This window comes from Carcharhinus amblyrhynchos, chromosome 4, assembly GCF_965287045.1.
Source record: "Carcharhinus amblyrhynchos chromosome 4, sCarAmb.v2.hapA, whole genome shotgun sequence".
Classification (NCBI taxonomy): Eukaryota; Metazoa; Chordata; class Chondrichthyes; order Carcharhiniformes; family Carcharhinidae; genus Carcharhinus; species Carcharhinus amblyrhynchos.
In genome coordinates, this window is record NC_137327.1 from 8,387,332 (window position 1) to 8,402,436 (window position 15,105).

At 46.2% G+C, this 15,105-nt stretch overlaps 1 protein-coding gene across 1 annotated transcript in view; it reads right to left on the bottom strand.

The window, feature by feature from the left end:
• The window catches only part of adamts18 (ADAM metallopeptidase with thrombospondin type 1 motif, 18), a 250,197-nt gene that overhangs the window by 45,911 nt on the left and 189,181 nt on the right, over positions 1 to 15,105 (bottom strand). The window contains exon 17 of the mRNA XM_080188061.1: positions 882 to 1,023. Coding sequence (XP_080044187.1) covers positions 882 to 1,023 — 142 coding nt within the window. The remainder of the gene's footprint in view (positions 1 to 881; positions 1,024 to 15,105) is intronic.

Consider the following 15,105-nt stretch of genomic DNA (forward strand, 5'->3'; position numbering starts at 1 on the left):
CCTCAACTACTTTCTATGGTAGTCAATTCATCACTCTCTGGATAAAGACATTTTCCTCACTTCAGTCCTGGGTGGTTAATTAATTTGAGCCCAGTTTATGATGATTGTCACACTTTTTTTTCATTTATTCATGGGACATGGGCGTCGCTGACTAGGCCAGCATTTATTGCCCACCCCTGGTTGCCCGAGGGCAGTTGAGTGTCAACCACATTGCTGTGGCTCTGGAGTCACGTGAAGGCCAGCTCAGGTAAAGATGATAGATTTCCTTCTCTAAAAGACATTAGTGAATGAGGTGGGTTTTTCTGACAATCGACAGCAGTTTCACAGTCGTCAGTAGGTACGCAATTTCTGATTTATTTTTTGTTGAACTTAAATTCCACCAGCGGCAGGATTCAAAGCTGGGTCGCCGGAACATTAGTTGAGTTTCTGGACTAAGAGTCTAATGATAATACCACCAGGCCATCGCCTCCCCTTGAAGGAAGCTGAGAGGGCATACCTAAACCCCTCCATGTCTTACAACGAACCTGTGACAATCTGATCGATTGTCCGCTGGAAGCAAAAAGCACACGAGATTAAAACAAAATTAAGATGACAATCACTGCGTGCTACTCGTCACCATTGTCAGGGGGTGGGAGGGTGGGGGGAGGAGGGATATGCTGAGCCAGGCCTTAGGCTTTTAGACACCTGACAAGGCTATGAAAAGGACAATGCCACACTCTGTGCCTTCAACAGAAAATCGTCTGTTGTCTCTCACTCTCCCAGGGGGAGTTTGGGGTCGGGGGTGGTGGTGGGGAGGGGGGGGGTGGAGGGTTGGCGGGGGGGGGGGCAGAGAGAAAAGGAGAGTGTTTCATTTTCTTCAGACGAACAAGAGAGTTACTCACCTCCTGCACACGATGCAGAGCAACTCGATCGCACGACCACCCAGGTGTAGTTGTGTCTCCGAACAGTGGTCTTGCTTTCATTAATGGCCTTCGGTAACGTGTACTCCCAGGCGATACCTGGATTCTTGCCTTGTAAAAGGATCTGAAATTTAAGAGTGGGGATGGAGGTGGGGGGGAGTGGGGGTGGGGGGTGGGGGGGGGGAGGTGGGGAGCAGAGGGAGATGGGGAAGAAAGAGATATTGAGTAGGTTTATTGCCAATTGCTCTCCGTCGCACAAAATAATACATTGAAAAGGTAAGGGAGATTTAATAGAGGGATCCAAAATCATCCACAGTTTTGATAGGGTAGATAAGCAGCAGTTATTTCGCAGTGACAGGAGGCTTGGTAACCAGAGGGGGGCAGGTTTAAGGTAACTGACAGAAGGGTGGGGTTGGGAAGTGAGGGAGTTTTATTAAAAAAACGCAGTGAGTTGTGATTGGGAAAGGGTCGCGAATGAGATTCAATTGATTGAATGCATGGAGGAGAAATCTCTGCAGGACTATGGGGGAAGAGCAGGGTCTTGGTTCAAATTGACCAACTCATTCACAGGGCTGGCACGGATATGATGGGATGAATGGCCTTCTTTTGTGCTGTAGCATTCTACAAAATCCCCATTTCCTCATCACACTTCCGTATTGATGACTAAAGCAGTTTAACCAAGCAGAATGTCATGCACCTGGTGGGTAATGTGTAAGCAATGACAGGTACATTAACCTTCATTAAGAGGCGAATCCTGCTGTGCCGTTCTGTCCACAGGAACAGCAGGCTTCTCTTCCTCTGTGCCCTCTACAACAAAAAACTGATCTTTACCTGGCATCTTGAATGCAGCTAAACTCCCCAAGACATTGAGCAACAGAGATTATCAAACAAAATTCAGCACTGAGGTACAAAAGGGAACATGAAGAGAGAGATCTTTGTCAAAGCATTCAGTTTTAGTAATTGTTCTGAAAATTGCCTGACATTGACAACATTTAAAAGGTATTTGGGCAGATACATGGATAAGAAAGGTTTAGAGGGATATGGGCCAAATGCAGGCAAATGGGGTTTGCTTAGACGGTCAGCATGGACCAGAGAGATGGAGAGGTTTAGAGAGGGTTTTCCAAAGCCTAACATCCATTGGCTGAAAGCGCAGCTACCAATGAGAGGAGAGAAGAAAATCAGTGATGCACAGCAAACCAGATTTGAAGAAGTGATATGTATTTATCTGTATGAGTGAGTGTGAATGCTTGTGGGGCTGTGCAAGTGAATGAGCGAGTGCGTGAATGAGTGTGAGCCTGAAAAGTTTGGAAGTTTATTTATTAGTGTCACAAGTAGGCTTACATTAACACTGCAATGAAGTTACTGCGGGAATCCACTAGTCGCCACACTCCAGCGCCTGTTCAGGTGCACTGAGGGAGAATTTAGCATGGCCAATGCATCTAACCAGCACGTCTTTCAGACTGTGGGAGGAAACTGCAGGAAACCCACGCAGACATGGGGAGAACATGCAGACTCCACACAGACAGTGACCCAAGCCAGGAATTGAACCCGGTGCTGTGAGGCAGCAGTCCTAACCACTGTGCCGCCCCAAGTCTGAATCTCTATGAGTGTGCGTCTGTGTGTGTCTAAGTGAGTGAGTGGGTGAACTTGTGTGTGTGTGTGTGTGAGTCTGTATGAGTGTGTGTCTGTGTGCTTGCATGTGAGTGTGTATGTGTGTGTGAGAGAGTTTAAGTGTGGGAGAGTCTGAGTGCATGTCGGTGTGTGTGAGTGAAATTATGTGTATGTGGGAGAGAGTGCAAGTAGGTGGGTGTGTGTGTGAGTACGGGCATGCATGCGCAGTGTGTGTGCATGTGTGTGCGTGTATGTTTGTGTGTGTGTGTGTGAGACGGGGGCCAGAATCTTACTACCATTCACAGTGAATGAGCGAATGGAGATTTGGTTGGTCGTCAAATTCTCCAGCCTTGCTACAGCGGGAACGTGGCGTGAACAGCAGCAAGATCGTGCCCGGTGTGTTAGTATAATCACTGGTCCAGGCCATGGGAGTGTGAACTTGGCAATATTCATTCCTGCACTGCACGGTTTCACAATCTGAAGTGTCCTCTGTGATTCTGTGAGAGCGCTCCTAAGGCCCCATACGCTGTCCGCGATGGATCCCGTGACACTATTTGAAAGAAGAGCAGGGAAGTGCTTTCTCCCTGGCGTTCAGGTCAATTGTTCATCTCTGACTAACATCACAAAAACAGACTATCTGGTCATTATCACATTGTTATTTGTGGGAGCTTGCTGTGCACAAATTGGCTGCTTCGTTTCTTACATTACAGCAGTGACCATACTTCAAAAGGACTTCATAGCTGTAAACTCTGAGATGTCCAGAGATCATGAAAAGCGCTACATAAATGCAATTTTTTCTGTTTTCTTTTTCATTTGGAAGTTCATGAACGGTTAAGTAGAGTTTTGAATCATAGGCTAGCACTCGTCAGAGGAGGCCAATCGGCCCATCAAGTCTGGCCTGACACTTTTGAAGAACAACCCTGTTATTCTTACTCCTTTGTCCTTTCTCCCGATCCATGCAATCTGCTCCCCTTCAGTTATTGATCCAATTCCCAGTCTGAACTCAGTGCAGATCACCAATATCACAGTTTGGGAAGGCCAGGTTGGAGATATTGAATTATTGGGCAATACAATACGCCAGACACTGATTTTTCACCTTTCAAATCCAAGTTCAGGCTAACCCGGAATGAAGGGAACAAGTCCCAGTTATCCCCAAATGTCCGACACAAAATGGGGAATGGACAGACCCAGTTTGGCTCTTGACCATCATGGGACGACCACCAAATCCAGCATTTAATATCCACCCTGTTACAACAGGGAGGAACTGACTGGTTCGAGGAGTGTCAGGATGGTGTACTCTGCTCCAAGATTAGGACTACTTGCTTGGGGAGAGTGACAATGCTTTGTCCTTTGAGCCCATACCCACTTAAATCAGGGCCAAAGTCCATTTCAGATTGGACCCTTACAGCCATTGGACAAGAGGAGTCTCTGACACAGCCAAGCATGAGGTGGTATGGTGGCACAGTGGTTAGCACTGCTGCCTTACAGTGCCAGGGACCTGGATTCGATTCCAGCCTTGGATCACTGTCTGTGTGGAGTTTGCATGTTCACCCCGTGTCTGCATGGATTTCCTCCGGGTGCTCTGGTTTCTTCACACAGTCCAAAGGTGTGCAAGTTAGGTGGACTGGCCATGTTAAATTGTCCTTTAGTATCCTGAGATGTGTAGGTTACATGGATTACCCATGGGAGATGTGTGGGGTTATGCGGATAGGGAGGGGTTATGGGTAAGATACTCTGTCAGGGAGTCTCCGACGCAGTACCTTACCTGGCACTCTCTGTCAGAAAGTCCCTTCATTACCTGGTGAAGGAGCAGCGCTCCGAAAGCTCATGATTCTAAATAAACTTGTTGGTCTTTAAGCTACCCCAGTCCAACGCTAGCATCTCCAACACACAGAAAGTCTCAGACAGAGCACAAAATTGCTCTGTCTGAACTATAGGGATTCCACGATGATAATTCATTGGACCAGGAATAGGCCATTCGGCCCCCTAGTCCTACTTCGCCATTCATGCAAATGATGACTGATTTTTTTACCTCAACATCATTTTCCTGTACTATTCCTTGTCAGCTTTCTTCCCGGAGTGCTGCCTTCACAGCGTCTCAGTCTGTGAGCTGGATTTTCAGATTCCACCAGGTTGGACAGAGAAGAAAGAACAGGCTTTGACTGACGACCATTTTCTTGGCCTTTCTTCCATGTTTTTTACGTTTCAGACAGAGATCTCCGGCTATATCTATCTGCCTGAATTCTTCACTGTCTCTGACTGAAAGAATTTACAAACCTAAACTGCTTTCAGGCTCTGACCTGCACCTCACTGGGCCTAAACATTCCAGAAGTTTCTCACCAGTTATCAGCCCTTTCCGAACTTTATGGTTGACATTAAAAAAAAAGCTTTTATCAGCATTTCCACATTCATGATTAAGAGTCCTTTAAGCTCTGCCTTAAATACCAGCGACTGACATTAAACACAAATTCTGCCCTCTTGACCACAGGATTTGAGTGCAATAAAGTTTACAGCTTCCTAAATCCCGATAAACACACTATCTGGAATGAGGCAGAGCTGTTGGTTTTTTTTTCCCCTGAGTGTGCAATTCTGCTGAAACTACACTTTGCGAGTTTAGCTCAAGGCAAAAGTGGAAGACAAAAAGACAAACAGCATCCTCCAAAGTAAATATTTCCTTGCTCACGTTCAATTATCCCTTCAAAGTGGATCATTACCTTTATTGCCAGCTGCGTTGGAATTGCTGCATCCCCTTCCCCCCATCCCCCCCCCCAAACCCCGCCAACCTGTGCCCCCCACTGACCACAACCATCCTTTCCACATTTCAGCTGTTAGCTTCGAGCCAGGGGGCAGGTTGGGAGTCACCAGTGGAACCTGCTGCCAGTCACTATCCCGCAAACTATGCGAATGCGCAATGCAGGGCAGCTGAGCTGATTTCACTCCGTTTCATAGAATCCCTGCAGTGCAGAAGGAGGCCATCCAGCCCATCAAGTCTGCACTGGCCACAATCCCACCCAGGCCCTATCCCCGTATCCCTACATATTCATCCTGCTAATCCCCCTGACACTAAGGGGCAATGTGGAATGGCCAAATAACCCGCACATTTTTGATCTGATTCGATTTATTATTGTCACATGTATTAACATACAATGAAAAGTATGTTTTTCTTGCGCACTATGCAGACAAAGCACACTTTTCATAGAGAAGGAAATGAGAGGGTGCAGAATGTAGTGTTACATTCATAGCTAGGGTGTAGACAAAGATCAACTTAATGCAAGGTAAGTCCATTCAAAAGTCTGACACAAACAGGGAAGAAGCTGTTCTTGAACCGGTCGGTACGTGACCTCAGACTTTTGTATCTTGTTCCCAATGGAAAAAGGTGGAAGAGAGAATGTCCGGGATGCGTGGGGTCCTTAATTATGCTGGCTGCTTTGCCGAGGCAGTGGAACGCGTAGAGAGACTCAATGGATGAGAGGCTGGTTTGCATGATGGATTGGGCTACATTCACAATCTTTTGTAGTTCCTTGCAGTCTTGGGCAGAGCAGGAGCTCTGGAGGTTGTTAGTCTGTGGAATTATTTCTTTATAGCAATGCCAACCATGGGATAATGTACAGTTAGCTTTTGGGAACAGGAACTCAGAAGTTTCTTTAACCAGAGTGGTGAGAGGGCAAAATTTCATAGAATCCCTACAGTACAGAAGGAGGTCATTCGGCTGATCGAGTCTGCACCGATTCTCTGTTGGTGTATCCCTGTAACCCCACATATTTACTCTGCTAATCCCCTCATCTACACATCTTGGGACACTAAAGAGCAATTTAGCTTGTTCAATTCACCTAACTTGCACATCTTTGGAGTGTGGGAAGAAACCGGATCACCCTGAGGAAACCCACGCAGATATGGGGAGAATGTGCAATCTCCTCACAGACACCCAAGGTCGGAATCGAACCTGGGTCCCTGGTGTTGTGAGGCCCTCATGCTAACCACTATGTCACTTAATCATTGAAATGAATAGCAATATTACACATGCATGAGAAAGGAGCGTCATGTGAACACAGTGATAGCATTGGTTAGTTGGGCCGAACATTCTTCTCTTCTGTGCTGATACTCCATGATTTCCATTGTCTTTGCCTAGAACACGACATAAAAATTGACAGATCAGAGTGTTTGTGTAGTGATTATGTCACTGGACCAGCGATCAAGAGGCCCAGGCTGATATTCTGGGTACATGGGTTCAAATCTGTAGCATTTAGAAAGATGAGTTAATTAGTAAAATCTGGAATCCTCTAGTTGCAAAGGTTCCTTGCAAAGGCAGAATTTAGATGGTTTTTTTAAAAATTAAGCTTCAAAAATCAGACAATTCCGAGATAAAAACAAAATACTGGAATGTTATGCTAAAACAGAAAATGCTGGAAAATCTCAACAAGTCTAACAGCATCTGTCGAAAGGTTAGCTCTATAATCTGTCCACAGATGCTGTTGGACCTGTTGAGATTTTCTAGCATTTTGCTGTTTTTGAGGCAATTTCAAGCATTGTTTTGGGTTGTGAATTCAGGTGGACATGGTAGAATAATGGTTACATTATTGCTCTCATAATCCAGCCCTAATAATCCAGAGGATGTGAGTTCAAATCTTATTCTTGTTTTTAGAAGCTTAAATTTGAAAACACCTGGAAGTAAAAAGCTGATATCAACAAAAGTGGCCATGAGGAAATGGTTGCAGAATATGAGCTGGTTCATTCATTTACTTTAGGGTGGGGAGCCTGCTGTCTTTACCCAGTCTGGCCTACAGGTGGCTTCAGTCCTCAAATTGATGTGACTGCCTCTGAATTTCCCTCCAAATTGGCTAAGCAAGCACCCAGATGCATCAAACCCCTTGGAATTCAAGAGAGCCCACCATCGACTTCTCAAGTCAACTCAGAATGAGCAACAAATACCAGACTTGTCACAATTTCCACATTCCAATAATGCTTGTTTTGAATTCTTTGATTTATTAAATTTGGGGTTGCCAGAGACCTGGGTTCGATTCCCGACGTGGGTCACTGTCTGTGTGGAGTTTGCACATTCTCCCGTGTCTGCGTGCGTTTCCTCCAGGTTGCTCCGGTTACCTCCCACAGTCCAGAGATACGACCATAAGGCATTGGAGCAGAACTAGGGCACTCAGTCCATCAAGTCTGCTCCACCATTCAATCAAGGGCCTATTTCCATGCTGTAAATCTCTATGACTCTATAAAGCTATGTAGATAGTTACATGGGTACGATGGGTATCAAGGTATATGGGCCAAAGGGCCTGTTTCCATGCTGTAAACCTCTATGACTCTATGGCTGATAATTCCCTCATCCCCATTCTCCTGCTTTTTCCCCACAACCCCTGATCCCCTTATTAATCAAGAACATATCTATCTTGGGCTTAAAGATACTCAATGACCCGGCCTCCGCAGCCTTCTGCGGCAAACAGTCCCACAGGTTCACCACCCTCTAGCTAAAAAAAATCCTCCTCATCTCTGTTTTAAAGGATTGTCCCTTTAGCCTGAGGTTGTGCTCTGTGGTTCTAGTTTTTCCTACTAGTGGAAACATTCTCTCCATATCCGCTCTATCCAGGCCTCACAGTATCCGGTAAGTTTCAACAAGATCCCCCCTCATCCTTCTAACCTCCAACAAGTACAGACCCAGATTCCTCAACCGTTCCTCATTTGACAAGCTCTTCATTCCAGGGATCATTCTTGTGAATCTCCTCTGGACCCTTTCCAAGGCCAGCACATCGTTCCTTAGATATGGAGCCCAAAACTGCTCACAATACTCCAAATGGGGTCTGACCAGAGTCTTGCACAGCCTCAGAAGTACATCCCTGCTCTTGTATTTCAGCCCTCTCAACATGAATGGGAACATTGCATTTGCCTTCCAACTGCTGACTGAACCTATACGTTAACCCTAAGAGAACCTTGAACAAGGACTCCCAAGTCCCTTTGTGTTTCTGATTTCTTAAGCATTTCCCATTTAGAAAATCGTCTGTGCCTCCATTCTTCCTTCCAAAGTGCATAATCTCACACTTTTCCATCTGCCACGTCTTTGCCCACTCTCCTAATCTGTCCAAATCCTTCTGCAGCCCCCTTACTGCCTCAATGCTATCTGTCCCTCTCCATAACTTTGTATCATCTGCAAACTTAGCAACAGCGTCTTCTGTTCCTTTCTCCAGATTGTTAATTGATTGGCCATGACAAATTGCTCCTTAGTGGCAGGGGGAATTAGTAGGGTAAATGTGCAGGGTTACAGGGATGGGACCTGGGTTGGATTGTTGTCAGTGCAGTCTTGATGGGACAAAAGATTTCCTTCTGCACTGTAGATTCTATGATTATTGTCACTTGTATGGTATACAGTGAAAAGTATTGTTTCCTGCGTGCTATACAGACAAAGCAGTTCATTCATAGTGTGCATGAGGGAGAAGGAAAAGAGGGCATGCAGAATGTAGTGTTACAGACAGCTAGGATGTAGAGAAAGATCAGCTTAATATATGGTAGGTCCATTCAAAAGTCTGATGACCACAGGGAAGAAGCTGTTTTTAAGTCAGTGGCTACGTGACCTCAGACTTTTGTATTTTTTTCCGGTTGGAAGAAGGTGGAACAGAGCATGTCTGGAGTATCTGGGGGTTCTTGATTATGTGGCTGCTTTTCTGAAACGTTGGAAGTGGTAGGCAGAGTCACTTGATGGGAGGCTGGTTTCGAGGATGGACTGGGCTACGTTCACCATACTTGTGGATTCTTGCAGTCTTGGGCAGAGCAGGAGACATACCAAGCTGTGATACTTCCAGAAAGGATGCTTTCTATGGTGCACCTGTAAAAATTGGTGCAAGTCATAGCGGACATGCCATGTTTCCTTAGTCTCCAGAGAAAGTAGAAATTCTGAGAAATTCTCCCATTACGAAGAAAATTTGCAACATTATTCGAGGACTGGGGTCTGTAGACGCTGTCAAATGCTAGACCTTTTGGATCTTTTCACGTGTGAGAGAGTGCATCTGCTGTCCTTAAAATATCCCGATTCAAAGTGTTGACAACACAAGACAATGAGGAAGAAGAATTCTCAAGAACCTGTTCTGAGTAGGTTATTTGATTACTTCAGCACTTTAAGCTGGAAATTCTGATTGTAATTACTGTCAGATGAACACTTCATGTATTTATCTGAAAGCAATCACTAAAGGCTCCTCCACTAACATCACCAACATAACGAGCAGGAATTCTGATGCCCCGAAGCTGGCGAGCCTCGCCGAGGGACAGGGAAATTTGAAGAGCCATTGAAAGTCAACGGCTCTCCAAATGTTCCTGTTTCGCCCACGACATTGCAGCCCCACCCCCACCGCCACCTCCCAACCCCTCCCCTCGCCAGTGTCAGGGCCGGAAAATCCTACCCAATGTCTCACTCTTTGCGGCAAGCTTTCCAGTCGTGCCCGCTACGGGAGTTGTTCTGGGCAGAGTGGAACATTTGAAGGATCATTGATAGGCTTTGGATTGGTGTGACCAAGAAATTCTAGTCATGGATGGAAAAGTGCTGGAAAATCTCAGCAGGTCTGACAGCATCTGTGGAGAGAGAATAGAGCCAACGTTTCAAGTCCAGATGACCCTGCAGGTCCTACAGGTGATCCTTATATGAACAGTATCAACCATTTTAGCATAATATTTGGATATAGCCTAATAACATTTAAATAGCTCTCTGGCGAACATTGTTTTTGTACAGTCGCCACAGGGTGTAACAGTTCATATCTAAATGAAACATAGAAAATGTATATGTCATGTACAGTCATCCAGGCTGCAAACATTGTCTCTATTCTCTCCCCACAGATGCTCTCAGACCTGCTGAGATTTTCCAGCATTTTTGTGTTTATGTTTCAGATTCCAGCATCCGTATTTATTTTGCATTTACCTTCACCATTAAAGCTCCTTCAGTGACGGAGAGTGGATTATATCCTGAGGGGATCAGGATTGGAAGGACCTCGTTCTCGAGAGATAAGGGAGACAAGGCTGAACTATTGGGATAGCTCGAAGTTAAAACGGTTTCCATGCTGTGTTTTCTTGAAACGGGGGGTGGGGGCGGGGAGGCATTTTTGCATCCTGCCCACCATGGGAAATGTAGCGGGCAGGGGTGCGCGGGCGGACCATGCAAAGGTCTGTTGACCTTGGGTTAGATTTTCCAGTTTTGGGGCGAGCGTGACTGGAAAATTCCATCCCCACTGTCCCCTGAAATCCACTTCACCTCACTGAACTTGACACGTTCTTTCAGAATGGTTTTCACCTGAGACACTTGCCCTCTGCACCTAGTAACAGCCGCCTGTAGCAACCACTTGAGACGGACCTCCAGGGCACACCCATTAAGAGATGTGTTTGGATGCTACACTTCAGATGGCCTGACAAATGACTTCAAACACTGCGTCACACTTGAGAAGCAAGGCACTTGATTGCAGCTTATATCTTGAACACTTGTACAAACATTAACCCTCCACACAAAGTTCTCCAATTAAGCGACAATCCCTGACAGAACTTGTATTGCTATCTCCCGTCACACATGTGGCACTCAAAGGCTATCTTGCGGAGAACACTTCACTGTGTTCTTTTTTAAACTGTTACATTTCTGACGTCATGAAAACAAACACAATCCCCCCACCCCCTCCGTGCCGAATAGGTCTCTCACTAAACACAATATTTCATGTGAATCTGAACCGTATGGTCCAGGGGGGTCGCACCTCCAATGTCTGGTCCTCTCTCAGCCAAAATGACACCCATTGCTGGTGGGAACTGGAGTTACATCGGGACGATTCGTTCGTAGAGTCATTGCGGAGCAGAAAAAGGCCCTTCAGCCCATCGTTCAATAAGCTGTTATCTGGGGCTCAGATGGTAGCACAGTTGTTGATGAATTTCCAGGTTCCGGCTTGAATACAGAAGTCAGTGCTGACACTTTGACACCGTGCGGAGGAAGATTTCCTCCGTTTGAGATGCATCTTTTTTTAGATGAGACTCTAAACTGCCTGTTTGGGTGAATCATAGAGTGATGGAGCAATACAGCACGGAAGCAGGCCCTTCGGCCCAACCAGTCCATGCTGACCCTGGTGCCTTCCCAGCTAGTCCCAAATGCCATTGTGTGGACCATACCCCTCTAATCCTTCCCCATTCAAGTACTTACATATTCCCATCCTTGTACTTGGGATATGAGAGATTCAGTGACAGTATGTGAAGACAAGCAAGGGAGTTATTCCTGGTGTCCTGCCCAACGCTTGTCCCTCAATCAACCATCAAGAGAAACACAACTGACCTGGTCATTGCTCATCCCCTTATGATCTTCCACTCACGTCTTCAAGTAACTCTGAACTTCACGGTGGACCTTTCCCATTCTGACTGCCACAGAAATCGTACCAGGCAGGACACAGACCTTGCAAAGATCCATTGATCTCAGGCGGATCTTCCAGTCCTGGGGCGAGCATGGCTGGAAAATCCCACCCCATGTCATGTCTGTGAACAGAGATTTCTCTATTTCCAAATCCCTCCCTTGTGGCATCCATTCTGTTGGAAAGCTTTTATCGCTGCCAATTGTGTGAACGGATTATTTCCCCCAGCTCTCTGCCTGTTAGCTCCCTGCCAGTTTACTGGCCAGGCCACAAGGATGCTCCAAGTCACAGGATCCCTACAGTGCAGAAGGTGGCCATTTGGCCCATCGACACCAACAATACCAACAACAACCCCACCCAGGCCCTATCCCTGTAACTCCATGCATTAACTCGCCAGTCCCTCTGACACGACGGGGCAATTTTAACACAGCCAATCAACCTAACCTGCATATCTTTGGAGCGTGGGAGGGAACCGGAGGAAACCCAGGCAGACATAAGAACATAAGAACATAAGAAATAGGAGCAGGAGTAGGCCATCTGGCCCTTCGAGCCTGCCCCACCATTCAATAAGATCATGGCTGATCTGTCGTGGCTCAGTTCCACTTTCCCGCCCTCTCCCCATAACCCTTAATCCCCTCTCTTATCAAAAACCCATCAGCCCGCTTCTTAAAAATATTTAGCGAGGCAGCCTCCACCACTTCAACGGGCAGAGAATTCCAGAGATTCACCACCCTTTGAGTGAAGAAGTTCCTCCTCAACTCCGTTCTAAACCGCCCCCCCTTTATCTTGAGGCTGTGCCCCCTAGTCCTACTGTCTTTTTTGAGCAGGAAGAGTCTCTCCACCTCTATCCTATCCATCCCATTCATCATCTTATACGTCTCAATGAGATCTCCCCTCATTCTTCTAAACTCTAACGAGTACAAGCCTAGTTTATTCAGCCTCTCCTCATAGCTCAACCCCCTCAACTCCGGTATCAGCCTAGTAAACCTCCTCTGCACTCCCTCCAAGGCCAAAATATCCTTGCGCAGGTGCGGCGCCCAAAACTGCACACAGTACTCCAGCTGCGGCCTCACCAATGCCCTATACAGCTGCAGCAAGACCTCCCTACTTTTATATTCAATCCCCCTCGCTATGAAGGCCAGCATCCCATTCGCCTTCCTGACCACCTGCTGCACCTGCAGAATGTTTAAATTCCACACAGACAGTGACCCAAGGCTGGAATCGAACCCGGGTCCCTGACGTTGTGAGGCAGCAACGCTAACCATTGTGCCACCGCGCTGCCCATAGGTCTGTTGGCCTCAGTGTGAGTGAGAATTTCTTGTGCGCAATCTCATCCAATGCTTCATTTAAAAAAAAAACACACACACACAGGTACACAGCATTCTCATCCGTCAGCTAGTCCTGTCACTTCACTGAGAGATAATCATACATTTCAACTGAACGTAGTCAGTGCACGCAGGGAAAGTACATTTCCACATTAAAGACTCTGACATTCCAGAAGGTTCTAAAGGAAGAATCAATTCTGATTTTTTGAAAGGGAGATAGCAGGGTGAGGGTGCTATCTATCAAAGGCATTTGAGGAGGCTGTTTAGCCCTCAAACTTGTTCTGCAATTTAATGAGATTGTGACTGACCTGCAACCTAACTGCACACACATGAACATTACTAATGATCAGATCATTCTCACATTTCTGTGAAGGGATCTGGCTTTGTGCAAACAGATGACTGCTTTTCCACACTTTACAGAGGCTCGACTTTAATTGGTTGCAAAGCACTTTGGGACATCCCGAGGTTATCAAAGGCATTAAATACATGCAAATTCTTTCCTTTCAGCCTTAAGATAAAGAAAAAAGCTATCTGTGTCAGGGACTGATGGCAAAGCTTCATTTTGATTCCCCGTCATTAGCTGCCCCTTGACTTGGTGGCGGATGGCCTGGAGGTCGTAGTGCGGGGGGTCACGGGCAGCCCTAGGTTCACACGTCAACATCCAAAGCAGGCCACCAAGACGAGCTGCTTCCAACTTAAATCCTTTCAAAAGAAAATACACGGACAAAACTCGATGAAGCATCGTCTCGTCTTCAATTCTGACAAAAGGTCATCCACATTCGAAACATTGGCTCTGTTCTCTCTCCACAGACGCTGTCAGGTCTGCTGAGATTAACCAGCATTTTCTGTATTTATTTCAGATTCCAGTATCTGCAATATTTTTGCTTTTATCTCATGGGGCAAAAGACTGTCTCTGACAGAAGATTGGAAAATGGAGGGCAGTTTTTCTTTAAAATTTATTTATTAGTGTCACAAGCAGGCTCACATTAACACTGCAATGAAGTCCAGATATTGTTCAGATCAAAAACTTGTTCTGCGAGTGAGGATCAGAGAGCAGAATGTACGTACACAGAATCTTTTCAAAATTTTTCAACACGTGTGTGTGTGTGTGTGTGTGTGTGGGTGCGTGTAAGTATGTTTGTGTGCGCAGGTGACAGAATATATTAAATATGTTGTCACATCACATTGGGAAACTTCTCTTTCACACCGGATGATTTGCCTGTTTGTTCTGACAAGTTTATTTATTATTGTCACAAATAGGCAATGAAGTTACTGTGAAAATCCCACAGTCGCCACACTCCGGCACCTGTTCGGGTACACCGAGGGAGAATTTAGCATGGCCAATGCATCGAACCAGCATGTCTTTCAGACTGGGGGAGGAAACAGGGGCAGCCGGAGGAAACCCATGCAGACACGGGGCGAAGGTGCAGACTCCGCACAGACAGTGACCCACGCCGGGAATCGAACCTAGGTCCCTGGCGCTGTGAGGCAGCAATGCTCACCACTGTGCCACCGTGCCGCCCGCTGAGAGGTTTGGGTGATAATTATTCATGAAATAGCCATTTGGTCTTTTGCAAGCAGATTGGCAAACTGCAAGAAACTCATTCCCAGAATAAGAAGTAAGCATTTTCTGAACAGAATCCTGTCAGGCTGCTTCCTCGCTCTTCACCCCCGTCACTGGACAAGACTTTCTTTTCCCAATTAAAAATGCTTGAAACACTTACGTCGATATTTTGTAACTCGTTGCACCCAATTAAACATCTCTTTCATCTGCCCCATCAAGATGAGGAGCCAGCCATTACATCACACTGTCTGGGATTTTAATTTTCATTTCGGAGGGCAAGAAAGAAAGGCCATAACAGTTCCCTTTCAAAGCCAAGCATCTAATGATGAATACATTGTATGCGG